Below are 20,882 nucleotides of genomic sequence, written 5' to 3' on the forward strand. Positions count from 1 at the left end.
CAGGGGGTGAAGCAAAGGTGGGGGGGATCTCTACAGGGGGAACTGAAGGGGGCACAGGGTAGCACCTGTCTGACCCACTGGGAGGGCAGTTGCCCCCATCTCACTTCCTGTCCCCCAAGCCTGCCGGGCCCCCAGCAGCACCGCTGTCAGGGGGAGGGTGCTGGCCTGACTCCCCGCAATCAGGGCCCAGAGGGTGAGGTTGCTGTCTGCCCTCAGGGGTGAGGGTGCCCCCCCCAAACACAGCCCCTTTTCGGGCCCCCACCTGCGACCCACTCTGGGGCTGCAAGACGAGACAAGCCAGGCACAAACAGGGACCCCCTGTAGATTCAGCTTAACCAGACCCCAGACTTGCAGCGGCCCGTGTGGAGGGAAATCCACAGTCCAACTTCCCTGCCTGGGAAAACCAACACCACCTGTCCCCAGCCTCCCTGCTAGGGCTGGGCCAACCTTGGCCCTGACTGCGCCAGAGCCACACCAGCCTCAAACAACCCTTCCTTCTGCAGCACCCAACCCGCCCCTGTGGCTGATGGAGGCTGGTGATCCAGCCGGCATCTAGCCCTGCTGCTGTGTACCCCATCCCCGCGTGTGGGGCCCAGAAGCCCAGCCGCAGCCGCCCCAGGTCCCGTGGGCCGGGCGGGGGCGGTGGACACAGAACACAAAGGAGACACAGGCACAACCCAGACTCACTCGCATGGTTTATTCAGTGGGGAGCAGCAAAGGGCCCGCGCATTGGCCAGTGCAGGGGGAGAAGGGCAGGAGTCACCCACTGGCCTCCCTTCCCCCCACAGCTGGCAGAGAACCGAATCCTGGGGCCCAGCTCCCTGCTCTAACTACAAGCCCCCACTGCCCTCCCCGAGCCAGTAGAGAACCCAGGAGTCCGGGCTCCCAGCCCTGCCCCCGCCCTGGGACTCTCACCTTTGTATTCCCCTGGCAGGCCCAGCCACTGAACCAGGGGTGACTCATTCCTGGGGGGCCACAACCCACTTCCCCCTTCACTTCCCGCTGCTGCCAGAACTGAGCTGAGGAGCAGCAGGGGAGCGCAGCCCCCAGCCTCTGCTCCACCAGCCCTGGAAGGGGCATGACAAGGGAGACAGGGAGGTCATCAGGGACCAGAAATGATGCTGTGGGCCAGGAGTGAGGGGCACCAACACTCTGCACCCCATTAAGCCCAGACTGCCCACCCGCTGCCCAGCTGTAAGGTCGCTCCCTGGTGGCCACTCACTGAACTGCAAGCCAGAACCTTTCTGCAGCGGGGGGGTGGGGGGGTAGGGGGCTGGGCACCACAGGAGCCCTCGCTGGGTGCTGATGCAGCTGGCTCTGGGAGGGGGTGTGGGTGCAAAGAAACACAAGGACTTGGACCAGGGCATGAGGGAGAAGCCTGTCGGATGGAAGGTTCAGGGGAGCGAATTTCTCCAGGATCCCCAACTTCTGAACCTCCCTCCTCCCGCCACAACTGGGGGGTGGCTCAGCCCCCAAGACTCTCGTGGGCGCGCACGGGGCAGCTTTAAATAGGGGGATAAATAAATAAATAAATAAATACGGGGGGGGGGAGGGGGCGGCTACACAGACCCAGCGACACATGAAACCTGGGGGCATGGGAGGCAGGCAAGGGGCCCCCTCCCCAGCACAGGCACCACAGCGTTATCCCCGCGACTCCAAGGACCTAGGGAGAGAACAGAGATGGGGGAGTCAGAGCAGGAACCAGGGAAGCTCATCAGATCTGGGGGGACTCTGGGGGGTTTTGGGGTGCTAGCGGTGGCACTGGGGAACCCTGTGGTGCAGCTGGTGCTGGTGGGGAGTGGGGGCCCCCCGGGTGGCTGTGGGGATCTGAGGGTCCCTTACGAGTAGCTGTAGCGCTGCTGGTGCCGGCAGGAGGGAAGCGGGGGCTCCAGGGGGCTGGAAGGGTCCTGCGGGGGGGGGCTGCGGGGCCCTTACGAGTAGCTGTGATGCTGCTGGCGCCGGCGTGCCGAGCGCATCTTCTCGAATCGGGCCTCCATCTCCTCCAGCACCTTGGGCGTGTAGCGCACGACCAGCTTGACGGTGCCCTGGGCTGCCTTGAGCAGTTCCACGGCCTTTTCGTGCTGCTCCCCTTCCACGCTCTGCGCCGGGCATGGGACATGGCTTGGTCAGGGGCGCTCGGCCCGGCCCACAGCTCCCTAACTGCCCCCGGCCCACTGTCCCTCCGGCCAGCTCCCACTCTGCTGCCCCCCCAACCCACTGCCCCCCTGGGCTGGCCCCCACCCCGCTGCCCCCCCCATCCAGCCTCCCTACTGCCCCCCGGCTTGCCCCGACCTGCTGCCTCCCCAGTCTGCCCCCTACAGCAAGACCCCAACCCACTCTGCCTCCCGCTCCCCCACCTGCTGACTCGCTGCCCTGCATCCCCCCACCCGCCACCTCAGTTTCCCTGCAGACTCACTCCTGCTGCCCCCAGCACCCCGCCGCCCCCCTCACCACGCCGTTGACGGAGAGCAGCTGGTCACCCCGCTTGAGTCCTCCGTGCCGGTCGGCCACACCTCCCGGGATGACGCGGGAGATATAGATGGGAGAGTTCTGCTCCTTGCCCCCCATGATGTTGAAGCCGAGCCCCTCATCTGTCTTGGGCAGCTCCACCACCCGGGGGTGGGCGTGGCCCTCGCTCGCTGCAAATGCCGCCACTGTGGCCTGCGGGCACAGAGGAGCCCAGCAGGGGCTGAGTGCCTGGAGGTTCCTGGGGAGCAGCACCTGGACGCTGATCTCGGGGCTCCCCAGCGGGGGGGGGAGGGGGGGAGGGATAGCCAGGCCCCAATCTCGGGGCTCCCCGGCGGGGGGGGGGGGAGGGATAGCCAGGCCCCGATCTTGGGGCTCCCCGGCGGGGGGGGGGGGAGGGGTAGCCAGGCCCCGATCTCGGGGCTCCCCGGCGGGGGGGGGGGGGGGAGGGGTAGCCAGGCCCCGATCTCGGGGCTCCCCAGCGAGGGCAGTACCTTGGCCGTAGCATGGGCCCGGATCTCAGCGCTGCCGGCAATCTCCAGTGTGTCATAGAGCTGTTCATAGACCTGGTGGTGGAGACGGGAGGGGTCGTCAGATGAGGCAGGTGGAACCCAGGTGTGGGGCTGAGGGCTATTGCCTGCCAGGCTGAGGGAGATGGGGCTGAACGAGGGCGCAGGGGTCCCAGGTAACTCAGAGCTGGGGGGCATTAGCAGGGATCTCTGCACGCCCTGAACACTGGGGCAGCCCAGGACAGGCGCCGAGCCCCCGGCTAGCCGGAGCAGCGGGGGTCTGGGTGCTGCACAGCCCAAACCAAGCGTTATTCTGCGTCCCGACTGGAAAAAGTTAATGGGAACCGATGCCCAGGGCAGGCTGAGTATGACGTGGGGCTCACTGGGGTGCTGGGCTGCGGGCAAGGAGTGCACAGAGTGACCACACCCACAGGGGCTGCGCTGTGCGGGGGAGGTACCTGGGGAACACACCACTGGGGGCTGCACTGCGGGGGGGGGGGGGAGTACCTGGCGGAACACACCACTGGGGGCTGCGCTGGGGGGGTGGTACCTGGGGCTCACCTCGCGGATGGCTGAGCAGAACTTGCTCTGCAGAACTCGCTGCAGGGCCTGCAGTTTGTGGGGGGGCAGCTCCCCGCTTCGCTGCAACCGCTCCAGCAGCTCCACCGCACGTGCCACGTCTGCCACAGGACGGGGGATCACTGTGGGGGGGTCCCCTAAACCAACTGCCTGGTCACAGCCCCCACCTGCTCTTACCAGCCCCCCAACGTACTCTGCCCAGCCCCCACTAGCCCCAGCGCCCTCTGTATGCCCTGCCCCCACATCTCTGAGCCCTTTGGCACCCCCAACTATCCCAACCCCCATGAACCCGCTCCCTCGTACCTACAGCTCCAGCTCCTTCTGCGCCCCACATGCTCCAGACCCCCCACCCGCTCCAGCCTCAGCCCCCAATGCTCCACCTCCTGTGCCCACCATGCACCTGCCCCAAGTTCCAGCCCCCCATGTATCTGCCCCGACTTAGCCACCCTCCGCAACCCCCACCTGCCCAAGCCCCCTTACCCCGCTCCAGCCCCAGCGGCTCGCTGCTCAGCGCTGCCATCTTCACGCACCGGCCCCGCCCCACGCTGCACCGCGGGGGGGGGGGGCGCTGGGGGGAGTCGCGCCCGGTGGGAGGGGGGAAGCTCCTTGTGCGCACGTGGGACCGGGGCAGGTGCGCACGCCTAACTGGCGGGTGCGCGCACGTGGGCGGGCTCCTCGCCACCGGCGGGGAGAGGCGGGGCCCCACACCCCTCCCCCTCCCGTGCTCGGTCCCCGGGCAGCTCAGGGTGTCCCCTCGCCTCGCCTCGCCTCCCGGACCAAGGGCGGGGGGTGGGGCCAGCCGGGGACGCCCTGCAGCCCCGGAAAGCGGAGACCACCGGCCCCACCCTCGACCGGGCCGAAAAGAGACCCCCTGGGGCCACGCCCGGCCCAGGCAGGCGCTGCCGAAGCTCCCCCACTCCGCCCAGCGCACGGCAGGGCCCCGGCTGGTCACTTGCTCCCGGGCAGGCAGAGCAGGGGCCCGGGAACCCCCGAGGTCAGGGCTCCAGCAACTCAGGCAGCCTCGGAGCCGCCCGCGCAAGGGCCGGGCAGGGGCCTACACGCCCGGGGTCAGGTGGGACAAGCAGCCAAGCCTGAGCTGCCTGCACTACAACCCATGGAGCCCACCACCCCCCAGCCCTGGTGCTACCCGGCTGGCTCCAGGGCCTGGCCCTGGCAGGACCCACTGCTGCCCTGGGCTGGCAGAGGGGCATGCGGCATGCCCCGGCCAAGCCTAGCTCTAGTGTCCCCCATTCACGTGGCTCGAGGGCAGTGCCCAGTACCTGCTCCGCCCCGGCGCCCCTCCGTCCCAGCAACCCCACAACAGCACAGCACAAACATCAAAACCCTTTTATTGTGTTAAAGAAATGCAGGTGCAGCTGCCCAGGCTTTACAGAGGTCAGGTTGAAGGTCACGCTACAGAAACGGGGGGGGGGAGATGACAAAAACTTACCCACCTAAAAACAAGGGGGCAGCCCCACCTTACTCCAGGGGGGGCTCCATCAGGTAGCCATTCTCCGTGGACATGTAGCCATCTCCAGACTGCAGGGACTCCTGGTCCAGGAACATGTCCTGGCTGCTCTCCTCCAAGGGCTCGGCCATGCCGTTGTCCTGGGCGACCCGCTCATCCCGCTTCTCGGCCCCACGCTCTCCCCGCTCCCCCCGCTCCCGCTTGTGCTCCCGGTCGCGGTCCCGCTCCCGCCGGCGCTCCCGGTCGCGGTCCCGATCCCTGTCCCGGTCCCGGTGGCTGCGCCTGCGGTCCCGCTCCCGCTCCCTGTCCCGTTCCCGGCCCTTCTCCTCCCCCTCCAGCTTCATCTCCAGCCTGTCCATGCCCAGCTCGCCCAGCGGCGCCTCCTCCGCCGGGGCATCCCCCCCCTCCGGCAGCTCCTCCTTCTTCTCCCGCTCCCGCTCCCGGTCCCGCTTGCGCTCCCGGCTGCGGCTGCGCCGCTTGCGCTCCCGCTCCTTGTCCTTGTCCTTGTCCTTGCTGCGCTCCCGGCTCCGCTTCCGCTCCTCCTTCTCCCGGCTGCGGGTGCGGCGCCGGCGCTCCCTGGACCTGCTGCGCCGCCGCTCCCGCTCCTTGTCCCGCTCCCGGCTCCGATCCCGCCGGTCCCGCTCCCGTTCCCGCTCCCTGTGGGGAGAGGAGCCCCGGGTGTCACACAGCCAGCAAGGCTGCCCCGCCACCTCTGCTCTGCAGGCCCACAGCCCTGCATGTTCCCACCATGCACCGGGCCATCCTATGCCACCTTTCACCAGCCAGTACAGGGCACTGCCCATGCCTGTAGCCCTCCACACTCCCACCGTGCACCAGGCCAGCCCCACCTCTGGCCAATAGGGGTGCTGCAGACACCCAATGTCCTCCACACTCCCACCATGCACTGGGGCATGCCTAACTCTCCCCCAGGACCCCTCCAGCCAGACCCCGCAGGGGCACTGCAGGTTCTCCTCCAGCGCTGACCCCACCGTGCCCAGAGGCCGGGGCTCCAGTCGACAGGGCTCCCCCCAAACTCACCGTTCGTCATATCTGGAGGTGTCGTCTCGGCCGGAATGCCTGATGTTGACGTCGGCACCACCCCTGCGAGTGCCCCCCAGACCACCGCCTATGAACAAAGCGGAGCCAGTCAATGCCCAGTGGGGGCTGGAGGTGTGATCTGTGGGCCCCCTGCCACCCCGCCCATAAATGGGACTCAACACCCACCCTAGGGGGCAGTGAAGGAGCAGGGGCAGCAGGCGCCATGAGGCGTACCGGATGCCCTCCAGGACCTGCTCCGGGGCTGTCCCCACACGGCCTGGCAGGGCAGAGGGTGATGAGTCTGTACTCACCCAGCCTGCGGGGGCGCCAACCCTTGACTGTCCGGCCTCTCTCCACATCCACCAGCACTCTTCTGCCGTCGATTTTCTTGCCGTCTGCATGTTTGTATGCCGCTGTAACAGATTGGGGTGCCCACAAGGGTGGAGGGGCGCCACTGTTAGGCACCGAGTTCACACACAAGCTCGCCCTCCACCTGCCCCATGGCTCCCCAGAGCCAGCTGAGGGGCTGCCCCGCCGCAGGTGGCTTGCATTGATGTGCCCCCCCTCCCCTTTTGGCTGCCGAGACTTTGGCAGCTGGGCTTAGGCCAGAGCACAGGATGCCCTGACCCCACTGAGGCCGGAGACCCACAAGCCACAGCGGCAGGGGCAGCCCCTCGGCCCCCAGAGCTGCAAGGAAAAGAAGGTTACTGACAAACCAGATCACTCCTCCACGCTCACAGCATGGGACCGGGGCAGCCCCGCAGCAGATAAACCCCTACGAGATAGGGGCACACAAAGCCCACTCCTGCTGCACACCCCCGCCCTCGCCAGCCAGCTAACCCCAAACCCACCATGCAGCCCCCCAAAGCAGGGGGATTACACCTACAGGAAGGAGGGGGAGGAAGCTGTGTACAACCGGGGGGCAGCACACGCAAACGTTTTACAGTCTGACTCTGGCTGCCCCCGCCCCGGCCGGCCGGCCCCCCGCCTGGCGTCACCAGAGGAAGAGTACAGAAGGCTATGTGGCGGCTACAGTGGGGGGAGGAGGGGGCGCTAGACGGGCACCGCTCACGAGAAGGAAATAAAAGCGTTTACCTGGAGAAACTACTTACAAAACATTTCAACTTAGCGCCTCAACTCAACGCATCAGGCTGCTAGCGGGGCGCGAGAGGCTGGGCTCCGCCCCCGGGCCCCCGGCCGGGGCACTGGCATTTGGGGGGAGCGGCGTGGCTGCCGAGCGACACCTCGCTGCCTTACCTGTCCTGGCAGCGCTGGAGGTGCACCCCCGCGGGAGGTACAGTCCCCCAACCCCACACCCCCTCCTGTCCCCGCAGGGGCTGGGGCACTACAGCACTTAGGGGACACTTACCAGCCCCACAAGGCCTCAGCATGGAGCCCCCTCCCACCTGCCCAGGGGGCCATGGCAGGATTCCTGCTCTGGCCTGGCCCCTCATTGCCAGCTGGCTGGCTGCAGGGGAACACAGCTGTCCGCTCAGCCTAACACAGCACTCTAACAACAGGGACACCCCATCTTCCCCCAACCACCTCCAGCCAAGGCACATGAGGCAAACCCAGCCCCTGGGGCCCCCGAAGCCAAGAGAGCACACGCCCTGGGAGACCCTGCACTGCCCTGGCTAGCTACTCCAGACCAGGCTGGGGTCCTGTCCTGGGGCCATGTCTGTCTGGGGGGCTGGTCCCAGTTGGGAGAGGCCCTGAATTACTGTACACCACCCTTACCCTCACCTCTCCACCAAGACACCCTAGACAGAGCTTCTCCCCCTAAACTGCTGAGCCTCACGAGAGAGCCAGAGGACTGGCTGCTCCATGACCCCTATGCTCACATCACCTCCCCCCACCGCTCTGGGTCAGGGACGCTGGATCTGAGATCAGCAGAGCTTCGTTCCCCAGCACCGCCCCCCACCCCCGATCCCCGGCCTTCCTGCCACCAGGGACCAAAGTTCAGCCTAGTCTTCACCCTCCACTGGGGCCAGAGGTTGGCAGCACAGCTGCTGGGGCCAGGAACTGCTTGTCCTACACAACAGGGAATGGCCCCATCCCCCTAAACAGAGCAGAAGGGGCTGGAACCGGGCTGGCCTCGAGGCTGCCAGCCTGCACAGCTGCCGCCATGCTCCTCCAGGAGGGGCCACCCACTACCAGGAGAGCAGCCGGGCTGGAGGGCTCAGCAGCCAGCACCCGACCCCATCCCTGAGCTGGGCGGGCGGGTTCTCAAAGCCCAGCCCAGCTCAGCACCCACAGGCAGCATCACAGGGTAGGCCGGCCCCAGGCCCGGAGCAGGTGATGTGACTGAGAAACCAGCAGTGTGAAGTGACTCAAGCTGCCCTGGCACTGCTATGTACTGCCTGCTTCCATGTCAACCCCTTCCAGCCCACGGGGGGACCCGTCTCTGCCAGCCGCGGGGCACCAGTCCAAGGCTCAGCAGAGACCGACCCCCCAACTGGGCCCCCCCGCGAGGGCCCCACAGTGGCTGGCTGGGCCGAGACAGTCAGAGGAGCTATCCTACCTCACGTCACAGCTCAAGACAGGACTCGAATACTCCCCTCCCTCCTTGGAGCTGACCAGAGCTCAGAGCACCATGAGGGCTGTCTCAGACATGTACTGCACCGGCTGCGCCAGTGAGACACCCAAATGGAGACGGGGGCAGCTCAATGTATCCAACCAAGAGTGCCCCCACATGGAGAGGCAGAGCCCAGATGGACAGACTGGGATGTTGCCTGAGTTCGTTTCATTCAGGTCTTAAGAGTCAGACAGCTGCAGCCAATGCTGCGAACTCTCCCTCAGCAGTGCCCCAATGGTGCCAGTGCGAGATGGCGCAGGACTGAAACCCAGCCCTGCGGCGTATTCGAGTCCTGCTTCATCAGCTGCATGGAAGGAATCAGGACAGCTCTGCCCTCCTGTGGGAATGCAGAGCCTGCCCCCCTCCCTCCGGTCTGCGCCCTGCAAGAGAGCGGAAGCTGGAGGAGAGAGCGAGCTTCTCCGGGCCCCACGCCCCCGCGGAGCTGCCCTGACCGCTGCTGGGACCTGCCTGGTGTGTAGGTGTGCTGTGAATTCTTACCAACATACAAACCCTTATACCAACCATACACTGAGGTGTTGTATGGGGGGAGCATTAGCATCAGCTGCAAGCCAGCAGTGGCAATAGCCATCAGAAAGGTGGCTGCAGTGACAACAAGAACAGAGAATTAATACACTCCTCCTCCCGACAGCATCGTTCACAACAGTCGCTAGAGTCAAGACACAACCGACAGCGCATCGCAGCCGTCTGCTTCTGCAACAGCTCGCGAGGGCCTGCCCCCAGCTCCCCCACGAGCCAAGCCGCTCCCCAGCTTCGCCGCTCCTGGGCTCAGCCCTCGGGGGGGAGAGGGTCATGAAACCCAGTAGTTTGGAGGGGGAGAGCGCTGAGCATAACCACTGCCCACCAGAGCACACGCACCCACTCACACACCACGGCCAGCAGCACCCTGATCACATTAATCTGCAGTTATGGGAGGGAGGTGAGCCCCGTACGTGGGGGTCCCCTCAGCATTAACCCTCAGACAGACAGACAAACAGACAGACCGACAGACTGCCAATCCCCGGCCCCGCCTTCATGTCAAGCTCCGTGGGGACAGGGCAATGGAAGCTGGTACGCACTGGCCCCGTGCCAGCCCTGCTCTGTTACTTACCTCTGGGAGCTCGGGGGCCGGGAATGGGATCGCACTGAGAGTGACACATGCACTTTGGGGAGAGGCAAAGGGGGCCGGGCAGGGCTGGTACTTACAGTGCATGTCTCGCTCGTGTTCGTACTCGATGAAGGCATAGCCACGCGGCTTCCCCGAACGCTTGCTGTACACCATGTAGATCTGTGGGGCAGAAAGCAGGTTATAGGCCCAGACAGCCCCCCGAGCCCATCCCCCTGCTTAGCCCCAGCTTCAGTTTGACACAGCCAGGAAGACACTTCACCTGAGTGAACTCCCCAGGGCCCCCCACCAATGAGACCAGCACGTGAACAAGCCCCACTGGCCAGGCAGCAAGGGTACTGGGGACCACCTCTGAGCAGCGGTTCCCACCTGCCAGCATCTCGTCTCATCTCCAGCTAGTCCCTGACCCTTCCTGGGAAGGGCAAGCTCACAGGGCAATGGTGACCCACCTCTTCCCCAGCCTTTGCCCATTAGGGCCTGGCCCCCATCCCTGGTTAGGACTCAGACGGTAACGAAGTCAGTTGCTCCGACTCGACACCCTCTGAAGACAACACCTGGAGGGAACCCCCCACCAGCACAGCCTCTTACCCGTTTGATGGGGCCATAGACCTCAAACTCTCTTCTCAGCTTGGATTCTGTGGTGTCGTAGTTCTGTGGGGCAGAGACAGGCCAGTGAGACTGCTGCTGCCAAGGGTGGGGAGAAGCGGAGTGCCCTGGGACAGAGCTCCCAGGTAGCAGGAGGGTACTTACCACTCTGGCCACAAAGAGTGTTTTGAAAGCATCTCCCTGGGCGTTGGGGTCATTGTGTGGGTCCCCTGGATGGGGAGAGAACAGGGTATAGGCACCCAGAAAGGCTGGCAGGGACCAGAGATGGCTGATGCCCCCAACCCAAGCTCCCACCAGGTGGGAATTAGCGCATCCCCCCACACCCGCCTCCACTCACACATCTTCAACTCGTTCTCCACCTCCTGCTGCCTCCGCTCAATCTTCTCTCGTCTCTGTGGGAAAGAAAAGGGGGGGATGACAGCTCGGAGGGACCCCAAGAGAGGATTCAAAGGAGTCCCTGAAGCCTTAATCACTAGCACCCCCTTCTTCCTCTACCTTCTGTGGGAATGTTTCCCCCCCATCACATACTGGAGAGGAGTGCCTGGTTGGGCCACAGTTCACTCACAGAGTTAGTAAGAGAACTGCCAGGGGAGAATACAGGAGTCCCAGCTGCCAACCCCTCCTCCCCCACTCTAACCATTGCACCCCAGAACTGGGGAGAGAAAACAGGAGTCCTGCCTCCCAGTCCCATGAATCAATCACCAAACGCTATCAGAGGAGACACTCAAGGGAGAACAGAAAAGAACCTGACAGCAGAGTGTCCCTTCAGCTCTTCACCATACAGATCAGAGCTGACTACTGGGGGGCTGGTTTGTGCCCCAGGAGAGGTGGGCTGACCCCGCGCCGCAGAGAGCTCTACCTTCCGCTCCATGCGCTCCTCGCGGGTCTCCGCGCGGGTGGGTGGAGGGGCATCGCGGGGGTCCTGGATGGGAGAGAGGCGTTAGCAGGGCCTGGGCTGGGAAGCCCGGAAGCTCCGGAGCGGAGAAAGGGGGTTCGGGGCGTGCGGCTCCGCCCCCCCAGCAGCAGCTCACCTCGAACTCCCGGATGTAGGGGGCAATGCCGCAGTAGGGCTGGTTGTGGTGCTTCTCATGAGGCAGCTTCTCCAGCGGGGGCAGGTAGGGGATGGGGTCTCGGGGGGCGAAGAGGGCCAGCAGGTTGGGGGGCAGGAACTGCGTCATCCTGGGAGCTCTGCGGGGGAAGGAGCGGCCAGGTCAGCAGCGTCACAAGTGGGGCTCCCCACCCCTCCCCCGCTCGTGGGGCCTCCCCGCCCCACCCCCCCGGGCTCCTCAGACTCAGACCCAGCCCCCCCCGCACTGCACACAACCCCCTTCCCTGGAGCCCCTCCCCCTGCAGACTCTGTGGCAACGGGCTGCGCCGCCGCCCCCCGCCGCCTCTCACCGGCCGCGCCGCTCTCGGCACTTCTCGCTACCGCCTGGTCAGGGCCTAGTCCCTGCCCGCTCTGCGCAGGCGCGGCCCCGTCACCGCGCCGAGATCCGTGCGCCGCCGGGACTCGCTCGAGGCAGCGAGGCAGGCGCGAGCACGCGCCGAGAAGCAAGCGCGATGAGACGCGATCCTTCCGCAACCGTCAGGCAAAGTAGTGCCAGAGCGCCGGCCGGCCAGCCCATAATACTCGCCGCTGGGGGCACTCATGGCACCATGGTGGTGACTCTCCACTGGTACCCTAGCAACCGGGCCATGACCCCCAACCTGCGCCCTAACAACCGGGCCATGACCTCCAACCTGCGCCATAGCAACCAGGCTGTGACCCCGACCTGCACCGTAGCAACCGGATCATCTCCCCCAACCTGCGCCCTAGCAACCAGGCCATGCCCCTGATCTGCAGTGATGCTGTATGGTTGACAAAGGCCATTTACATCCTTGTGGGTCCCACTGTTGCACAGTTACAACAACGCTTGTGTCAACGATCTCGTGTCAGGGTCAATGGGAAACGTTCCAATCCGTTGAGTGTAATAGCCCCAGTGAAGCCGAAGTATCGTCACTGCCCTTGTAACGACTGGCCAAGCAACTGTCGCACTACATATTTCGGAAATCTGCATCTGTCCGTCCAGCCGTCCGTCCGCGAGTCCATTTGTTTGAGACGGCCTCCTAAACAATAAGGGCTTGGAGCACCACATTCAGCATGCAGCTTCCTCTGAGCCGAACTTAAAGCAAGGGCTGGGTGTGGGTGTGCAGGACAATGGGCCGTGCTTGGCAGGAGCTTATCTCTCCTCCAACGGAAAAGGAGGGCTTGGGGTGCAAAACAATTATGCTGAAGAATGACCTGAGGGGGACCAGGACAGCTGTGACCTCGTAGGCCAGGCAGGGCAGGGCCGGGGCGGAGAAGCGGGTAGCTGTCTACTGTATATTTCAGAGAGCTTGTCCGTTTGTGTGTCTGTCTGTGAAGCTGTCTGTCCCCCTGCTGGAAGAGCTGCACACCGCCCAGGCTCTGCCCGCTACAGCTGCGCCAGCCATGGCCAGGCACCTCCCACCGGACCCCAAGCTGCTGTGGTGAGACGGGTTGGAGCTGCCCCGTCTCTCCGTGGGGCAGCCGCATACGGAACCCCTCAGCCCCAGGCCCGCCCTAGAACATCCATTTCCATGAAGAGAAATAACAATGATTTGCGCCAAGGTCTCAAGCGATGCTGGGCAAATCGTCTAGTAGCTTAAACATGGGCTTTCTTCCTGATTGACGCCCCTGACACAGTAACACCTACACCGCAGCTCTGGACTGCGCCACAGCGACTGGGCCGTGATCAAACCGTCCGTCTGGACCGGTATCATTGCAACCGGGTGATGATCCTCCAACCAGTGTCAGAGCAACTGGGGTAATGACCCTCATCCCAGCTGCGTTTGGGATATGACCTCAGCCCTTAGAGTCAGGGCCCCACCTCTCCCAGGCCTAGGCAGGGCAGGGTCCCAGGGCCATGCACCCCAGGCCTGGCAGGGCACAGGAGCCTGGAACAGAGATGGCCAGAGCGGAGCAGCAGATGGCGCTGGTAGATTGTGCGAGGGCACAGCCAGCCCTGGCGAGAAATCCGAGGAGGCCTTGAAGATGGATGGGGGGGGTCAGAGTGTGGGGGGGGGGTGAGAGATATTTGGAGGGTTAGAACAGGACTCCTGGGTTCTCTCTCCAGTTCTGGGAGGGCAGTGGGGTCTAGTGGTCAGAGCTCAGTGTGCTGGTTACACCCAGGGAAGGTGGCACAGGTCCTACTCCTCAGGTAAGTGCAGAAGCCACCCTGTTAATTAATTAGCACTGGTTTCTTGCTCTGGGCAGATTGAGAGGCTACCCATTGACAAATTATTTCCTTATTTCAGCCATTACCTCTTGATCCCGAACGCTTTGTTACTTCACAGCACCTGGGTGTGATTACCCTCCCTGCTCGTTAGGGTAGATTAATTAATCCCAGCCAGATTAATGAGATTCCATTAGAAGCCTGGCACAGGCGGCCCAGGGAGAGCTGCCCTGAAGAGAAGCATTTGTCCCTTTGGCATTCACATACCACTTTCACGCTTGTTAATTATTCTTTGCTTTTTACAGATGGTGGGAACAGAACCCAGGAATCCTGGCTCCCAGAGCCTCCCGGCTCCAACCACTAGCCCCCACTCCCCTCCCAAAGCTGCAGACACAACCCAGCAGCCCTGGCTCCTGGGCCCTCCCCCCATCATCCCTGGGCGCTGTCTGCCCCCCTGTTATTTTTAGTTCCTGCGGAGCCGAAGGGGCAGCAGTGCTGTGGGCGGGTGCTGGGGTTTGGCATCGGGGTGCTGAAAGCCAGCGCTGTCCTGAGAACCTGACACCTCCGGGCTGGGAACGTGTTTACAGCCAGCGATCCTGGCCCTCGGCATCGGGGAGGATGGGTCAGCAGGAAAGGGGGGCATGAGCGAAAGGAGGCCGGGGGCTCACAGAAGAGAGGCCCAGGCAATCGCAGAGCAGAAGAGAGGTGCGGGAAAGTGGTGACAGTAGCAGAGTGTGTATGTGGGGTGGGGTGAACGGGGCAGGAGGAGGAGGAGAAGGCACAGGCTGGGTGTGGGACTTAGGGAAAAGCAGGGGGTCGGGGCTACGTTGCGGGGGAGAGAACCGGGGAGGAGCAGGGGGTTGGGGCTACATCGGACGACAGGGAACCGGGGATAGGGGCTGCGTGGGGGGAGGAAGGAACCGGGGAGGAGCAGGGGGTCGGGGCTGCGTGGGGGAGGGAACCAGGAGGAGCAGGGGGTCGGGGCTGCGTGGGGGAGGGAACCAGGAGGAGCAGGGGGTCGGGGCTGTGTGGGGGGAGGAGCAGGGGGTCAGGCCCGCGTGGGGGAGGGAACCAGGAGGAGCAGGGGGTCGGGGCTGCGTGGGGGGAGGAGCAGGGGGTCAGGCCCGCGTGGGGGGAGGAGCAGGGGGTCGGGGCTGCGTGGGGGAGGGAACCAGGAGGAGCAGGGGGTCAGGGCTGCGTGGGGGGAGGAGCAGGGGGTCGGGGCTGCGTGGGGGAGGGAACCAGGAGGAGCAGGGGGTCAGGGCTGCGTGGGGGGAGGAGCAGGGGGTCGGGGCTGCGTGGGGGAGGGAACCAGGAGGAGCAGGGGGTCGGGGCTGCGTGGGGGAGGGAACCAGGAGGAGCAGGGGGTCGGGGCTGCGTGGGGGGAGGAGCAGGGGGTCAGGCCCGCGTGGGGGAGGGAACCAGGAGGAGCAGGGGGTCGGGGCTGCGTGGGGGGAGGAGCAGGGGGTCAGGCCCGCGTGGGGGAGGGAACCAGGAGGAGCAGGGGGTCGGGGCTGCGTGGGGGGAGGAGTACGGACTGAGTGCAGGAAGGGGGAGCGAATCGGGGCTGGGAGAGGTGGGAACAGGGTGTGAGGGGAGAACGAATCAGCAGCGGGCGGCCAGCGAGGCAGGGGTGCCCACGGTGAGGAGCCCCCCCCGCCTGGCCCATGGCCCCCGCAGCTGGGCCCTGACCTCCCCGCCATGGAGAGGCCGTCGCCGGCCATGGGGGGCCCCGCAGAGGCGCCCGGGCCCTGCCCCCCGTGCCTGCGGCGGGACTGCTGCGAGCGGGTGGTGATCAACGTGGCGGGGCTGCGGTTCGAGACCCAGGCCCGGACCCTGCTCCGGTTCCCGAACACGCTGCTGGGCGACCCCCGGCGCCGGCTCCGCTACTACGACCCCCTGCGGGGCGAGTTCTTCTTCGACCGCAGCCGGCCCTGCTTCGACTCCATCCTCTACTACTACCAGTCGGGCGGGCGGCTGCGGCGCCCCACCAACGTGCCCCTCGACGTCTTCCTGGAGGAGCTGAAGTTCTACCAGCTGGGGGAGGAGGCGCTGAGCAAGTTCCGGGAGGACGAGGGCTTCGCCCAGGAGGAGCAGCGCCCGCTGCCCCGGCGCGAGTTCCTGCGGCAGGTCTGGCTGCTCTTCGAGTACCCCGAGAGCTCGCAGGCCGCCCGCATCATCGCCATCATCTCCGTGCTGGTCATCCTCATCTCCATCGTCATCTTCTGCCTCGAGACGCTGCCCGAGTTCCGCGACGAGCGGGACATCTCGCTGCCGGTGAGCGGAGGGGGCTGCCGGCCCCGGGTCCCTGCGGGCCGAGGTGTGGGACAAGGAGGTCTCTGTGCTGGGGGGCCGGGGGGGCCCCGCCACTCCTACATCAGCTGCCTGGCTGGGACCCGGGAGCCCTGGCCGCCGGCGGGAGGCTGCTGGGGGGATGGTCGGGGGGCGCTGGCCTCGCTGGGAGGGTCCCCGCGACGGGAGCTGGTAGATTCACAGCCCCGTGAGCTGCCTGTCACCCAGCCCCCCTTAACCCCACGAGCCCCCTCTCCCTCCCCTGAAGGGTGACCCCCACCCCCACCCCCGGGGCTGCGGGCGTCCAGCGGGAGCTGCTCGCTGATGTCCCTTTATCAGCCAGAGAGACTGCGGGCGGTGAGAGGCAGGGAAGGGGCGATTCCCCGTGGGGAGGTGGGGGGACTATGGCCTATGCTGCAGGCTACCCCCCCCGAACCCTGCTGCCCCCCCAGCAGCGCCACAGGCCCCGTCTTCTGACCCCCCCCCCCTCCGTGGCGTGTCCACGTCAGGTCCCCCATCACCGAGGCAACAGCAGCCACCAGCACCCGGCCAGGAGCCAGCTGGAGGACCCCTTCTTCATCGTGGAGACCGTCTGCATCTGCTGGTTCTCGTTCGAGCTGGCGGTGCGCTTCCTGGCCAGCCCCAGCAAGGCGGCCTTCTTCAAGAACATCATGAACATGATCGACTTCGTCGCCATCATCCCCTACTTCGTGGCGCTGGGCACGGAGTTTGCGCGGCAGCGCGGCGTGGGCCAGCCGGCCATGTCGCTGGCCATCCTGCGCGTCATCCGCCTGGTCAGGGTCTTCCGCATCTTCAAGCTGTCGCGCCACTCCAAGGGGCTGCAGATCCTGGGGCAGACGCTGAAGGCCAGCATGCGGGAGCTGGGGCTGCTCATCTTCTTCCTCTTCATCGGCGTCATCCTCTTCTCCAGCGCCGTCTACTTCGCCGAGGCCGACCACGACGACACCAGCTTCACCAGCATCCCCGAGGCCTTCTGGTGGGCCGTGGTCACCATGACCACGGTGGGCTACGGGGACATGTCCCCCGTGACCGTGGGCGGGAAGATCGTGGGCTCGCTGTGCGCCATCGCCGGCGTGCTCACCATCTCCCTGCCGGTGCCCGTCATCGTCTCCAACTTCTCCTACTTCTACCACCGGGAGACGGAGGGCGAGGAGCAGGGCCAGTACACCCACGTCGCCAGCTGCCCCTGCCGCCCGCCCACGCCCCTGCCCCCCGCCCGCCGGGAGAAGGCCCAGGGCAAGGAGGAGAGGTGCTGTGGGGACGGGGCCCTGGGGGTGCCCGGCTCGCGGCTCCTGGATGGATTGGTGCCCTCGGCCAGCGGCCAGCGAACCGGCCAGCGCTTGGTGACGCAAGTGTGACCCTGCTGGTTCCTCCCCCCGGCCAGGTTCGGACCTGCCGCCCCACCCCTCCGCGGTGCCACCGGCGGGAGGTGCAGTGCCCGTGTTGGCCCGTTCCTGCGGCCACGAGAGGGGGGCTTCGGGGGCAGATTTGGGCCTGGCTTTGGCCTTGTCCCTCAGCCGCGCGGGCTGGGGCGTGGGGGTGTCTGCTGGCACTGAGCGCACACCGGAGCTGGCACGGAGAAGGACGGATCCAGCCCCCCTCACTGGGCTCTGCCGCCCGAGAGAGCTGGCTACAGCCTGCCCGGCCCGGGCACCCCAAAGTCCCTCTCCCGCCCCGTGACTGAGAGCAGCTGGCACCGGAGCATTGGCTGAGCTCACCTCAGCGTCCTCTCGGGTTACAGCTGCTGGAGGAGGCATTGGAACATACCCCACGCAACCCGGCCCCAAATAGCCAGCGTGGGGATCAAGAAGGGCCGGCGTCTTGCCAAGGCAGCTGAGCCGGGCATTGCAGGGCAATACAATCCCGAGCGTCGGGGGCCAGCAGCCGGGGCTGGGGAAAACCGGGACTACACTGCGTGTGCTGGACTGGGGAGGCTCCCAGGAGACGGGGGAGCCTGGCCCCAGCGTCTCCCTTCAGCAGCTCCACCCTCAGCTCCAGACACGCCTAGCCGGCCCAGCCCGGCCCGCGGGAGCGAGAGCAGAGCTGGGCTGGGGCAGTTGCGTCCCCTTCCTCACCTCATGGGCACGACAGCCGCGCGAGCTGGTCAGGGGCAGGGACCCTCTGTTCTCCTCCTGGTCCCACTGGGGGAGGGCGGGTCTCCCCAGGGCTCGAGGACTGGTAACGGGGCTCGAGAAGGGCAGCAACTCCGCAAAGCAAGGAGACAGTTTGTCTCCCGGCCTCCAGAAGTGTGAGCTCCGCGAGGGAGCTTGACTCAGCCATGACTCGACTTGCTCGTGGGAGGCTCAGCTTGTCCCCAGCCCACCGCGCTCCAGTCCCCACCACACCTCCAACCCTGCACGTCTCGGTCACCTCCCAACCCAACTCAACCCAACCCAGTCCGTTCCCAACCCAGCCCAGCTCACCGTAGCCCGTTCCCAACCCAATACACTGTAGTCCAGTCCCTGTCCCAATCCCCCAACCCGCGGTAACTCAGTCCCCTCCCAACTCAGCCCAGCCCAGCCCAGCCCAGCTTATCCCAAACCCAGCCCTCCATGGTCCAGTCCCCAGCCCTGCATGGCTCAGTCTCTTCCCTGCCCACCCACTGCCGTGTGGTTTCCTCCCGCTCCAACACGACTCAGTTCCACTCAACCCCAGGCCAGCTCGGTCCCCTTCCAGTCCTCTCCAGCCTGCCCCGAACCCCTCCCAGTCTGTTCCCACCCGACCTCCCAAGGCCGATCCCTCTCACCTCTCGGAGCATGGGGCTGCCATGGACCCCCTGAGGCTTGGGGATCCCCCCAGACATCTTCAGCGACAAGGCCATCACCATCCCACCAGATTCACCTACCGCTGGCTTGTCCCAAGCTGTAGCGGGGAAGGGGAAGCTCAGGGGAGCCCCCGGGTGTTTGCCAGAGGCAGGCAGCTCGGCCGGCTGCAGGGCAGCGCAGCGGAGGGAAGAGGGACGGAGGGCGGAACGGGAGAAAACGACGTTCCTCCGTCCTCTTCTCCTGGCTCCAGGCCACCGCCCGCATCTCTTGTCTTAATGTTCATGTTCATGGTCTTAAATGCTGGGTCGGGCAGGACGGCAGCCCCGGGGCAGTAGGAGCTGGCCTGGAAATGAGGAGTGAAGCCTCCCGGTGGCCGGGGGGCGCAAGGGGCAGGGCTGCGGCCCAGATGTGTGGGAGCGGCAGTGCCCGCGAGGAGCTGACCATTGTGTGAGCGCGAGATCCCCGTGTGGTCCCAGCAGGCCACAGGCCCCCCGGCCGAGCAGCGCGGCTGGGGACACAACAGTGACCTGCCGGGGGTGCAGGCAGCGCACACGCCTCGTGCCTATTGTGGGTCACGCGCCACAGACACAACACGCGCAGAGCAGCCAGGGGCCGCGGCGCGGTGCCCCTCCCTGGGAGGAGACGGGGCCTCACTCCGGCTCTGAGCGCCCCGGACAGAGCCCAGCCGGCCGCTCCCCTTCACCTGCCCGGCCGTTGCTGAAGGGCCGGAGCAGCTGAGCTCTCAGCCCCTTGCAGCGCGAGACCAAGGAAGCAGCCGCTAGCCCGGGCCGGCAGGATGTGCTCTGGGTTTGCGCTTGCCTGGGCTTTGCAGGGACCAGCTTCCAGCCACGTCTCCAGCCCGCTTCTCGAAAGGGGCTCCAGAGCCGGGGCCCGACCCTGCCCCGGGAGCTCTCGCGGGTGCCTGATCTTCGGTTTGATGTCCCGGATTCACGCTGTGGCCAAAATGGTCCGCAAATGGCCACTAGGTTGGACCAACCCCCAAGCAACTTATTTATATTCCACCAGAAATCCGGGCCCTGCTGCACTGGCCAATGCCGGACCCTGACCCAAATGCCGGCCCCGCAGGGCAAGCACGGCCCAGGCCAGCACCCTGAAAGCTTGTGGCCTAGGCGAACGAAGAAGGCTCGTTCTCCCCGCTTTGCGGATGGGGAAACTGAGGCACAGAACGGCGTAATGACTCCCCAGCCCCACAGGGCTCAAGCCGGCCCCTGAAAACGCGGGGGAGGGGGCCAGCTACGGAGTTTCTGCCTTTCCTCTCCAAGGCTCTGCGTCTGATGGGGCTTGGATGCTCCCCAGCCACTGGTTGCTTCTGGACTTCCCCCTGCACCCTCTTCCCATGGACCCCGAGCCCCCGGTGAGAAGCCGCCGGCCTGTGGTCGCCAATAAACTCGCCAGCCCCGTTATTTATTGCCGAGGAGAGCCGGGTGTGTCTGGTGTCTGGAACCTGCCCCCAGCTCTGCCCCACACCCTCAGCCTGCCCTGGGCATGGGGTGTTAGCACACTGCCCTCAGGCCTGGAGGGTGGGAATGGCTGCAGGGAGCAATGCCCCCCCCGCCCATCTCCGACACTGGCAGAAATCAGAGGGACCCCCTGCAGCAGCCGGGCTGGGCTCCGGGCGCAGCTGCCCTGGCAGTGGCCTGGCTCACGGGTGGGCAGGGAGCAGAGGGCACCTGGGGTGAGCTGATCCCTCGCCCACCCTTTGTCAGGTGGGGGGATCTGGCCGGTCGGCCCGCAGCCCTGCTGAGGCGGCAGGGTTTAAATTTAGGCTGGCGGAATAGCCGGGAAGCCGGAGGCCAGTGGGGCAGGAGTTAAAGGCACAGCAGGGTGCCCAGCCGGGGGGTGGTGGTGTTAAGTGAGGGTGGGGGCTGCAGGGAGATATGGGGTGAGCTGCAGTGGTCAGCCAGAGGGACAGACGGGTGGGGAGGGGAGCAGGCCAAGAAAGCAGGACCCCCCGCACCCCCCGAGGGCCATGTCAGGCCCCAGCCCCGCAGGCGCGTGAGTGGAGCTCAGGGTCCCAGCCATGCATGCGCCCCCGGGCTGGGGCTGGGGCTGGGGCTGGGGCTGGGGGGGACGGACAGACAGACGGACATGTGTTTGTCGGGGGGTAAAGGGAGCTCCAGGCCTCAACCAGGTCATTCCTGTGACACGTCTCCGGCTCCCACCAGCCACAGGTGCCCTTGGGGCTG

The 20,882-nt window shown here is 65.9% G+C and overlaps 3 protein-coding genes across 6 annotated transcripts; 1 reads left to right on the plus strand and 2 right to left on the minus strand.

Annotated features, from left to right (window-relative positions):
- Window positions 1-683: 683 nt before the first annotated feature.
- On the minus strand, window positions 684-4,792 carry LIN7B (lin-7 homolog B, crumbs cell polarity complex component). 4 transcript variants are annotated; one of them, XM_075016217.1, is made up of 6 exons: window positions 4,035-4,792; window positions 3,537-3,655; window positions 2,961-3,032; window positions 2,481-2,661; window positions 1,936-2,099; window positions 684-1,663 (listed from the first exon to the last, which is right to left on the minus strand). In XM_075016217.1, the coding sequence occupies exons 1-6, from the start codon at window positions 4,072-4,074 to the stop codon at window positions 1,505-1,507; spliced, it is 735 nt and encodes a 244-aa protein (XP_074872318.1). In that variant the 5' UTR covers window positions 4,075-4,792; the 3' UTR covers window positions 684-1,504. The 4 variants fall into 4 exon arrangements, with proteins under 4 accessions (XP_074872318.1, XP_074872317.1, XP_074872320.1 ...); XM_075016216.1 differs by having other exon boundaries at window positions 3,537-3,676; XM_075016219.1 differs by having other exon boundaries at window positions 1,498-1,663; window positions 2,452-2,661.
- A 95-nt stretch (window positions 4,793-4,887) lies between these two features.
- SNRNP70 (small nuclear ribonucleoprotein U1 subunit 70) lies at window positions 4,888-11,860 on the minus strand. Its single transcript, XM_075016214.1, has 10 exons — window positions 11,763-11,860; window positions 11,396-11,552; window positions 11,224-11,286; window positions 10,702-10,756; window positions 10,509-10,573; window positions 10,347-10,409; window positions 9,839-9,920; window positions 6,372-6,473; window positions 6,061-6,148; window positions 4,888-5,679 (listed from the first exon to the last, which is right to left on the minus strand). The coding sequence occupies exons 2-10, from the start codon at window positions 11,540-11,542 to the stop codon at window positions 5,034-5,036; spliced, it is 1,311 nt and encodes a 436-aa protein (XP_074872315.1). The 5' UTR covers window positions 11,543-11,552; window positions 11,763-11,860; the 3' UTR covers window positions 4,888-5,033.
- A 3,286-nt stretch (window positions 11,861-15,146) lies between these two features.
- On the plus strand, window positions 15,147-20,475 carry KCNA7 (potassium voltage-gated channel subfamily A member 7). Its single transcript, XM_075016765.1, has 2 exons — window positions 15,147-15,874; window positions 16,399-20,475. Exons 1-2 carry the CDS (start codon window positions 15,299-15,301, stop codon window positions 17,266-17,268), a joined length of 1,446 nt encoding a protein of 481 aa, XP_074872866.1. The 5' UTR covers window positions 15,147-15,298; the 3' UTR covers window positions 17,269-20,475.
- The last annotated feature ends 407 nt before the right edge of the window (window positions 20,476-20,882 follow it).

Source organism: Carettochelys insculpta, chromosome 22, assembly GCF_033958435.1.
Source record: "Carettochelys insculpta isolate YL-2023 chromosome 22, ASM3395843v1, whole genome shotgun sequence".
In the NCBI taxonomy this organism is placed as follows: Eukaryota; Metazoa; Chordata; order Testudines; family Carettochelyidae; genus Carettochelys; species Carettochelys insculpta.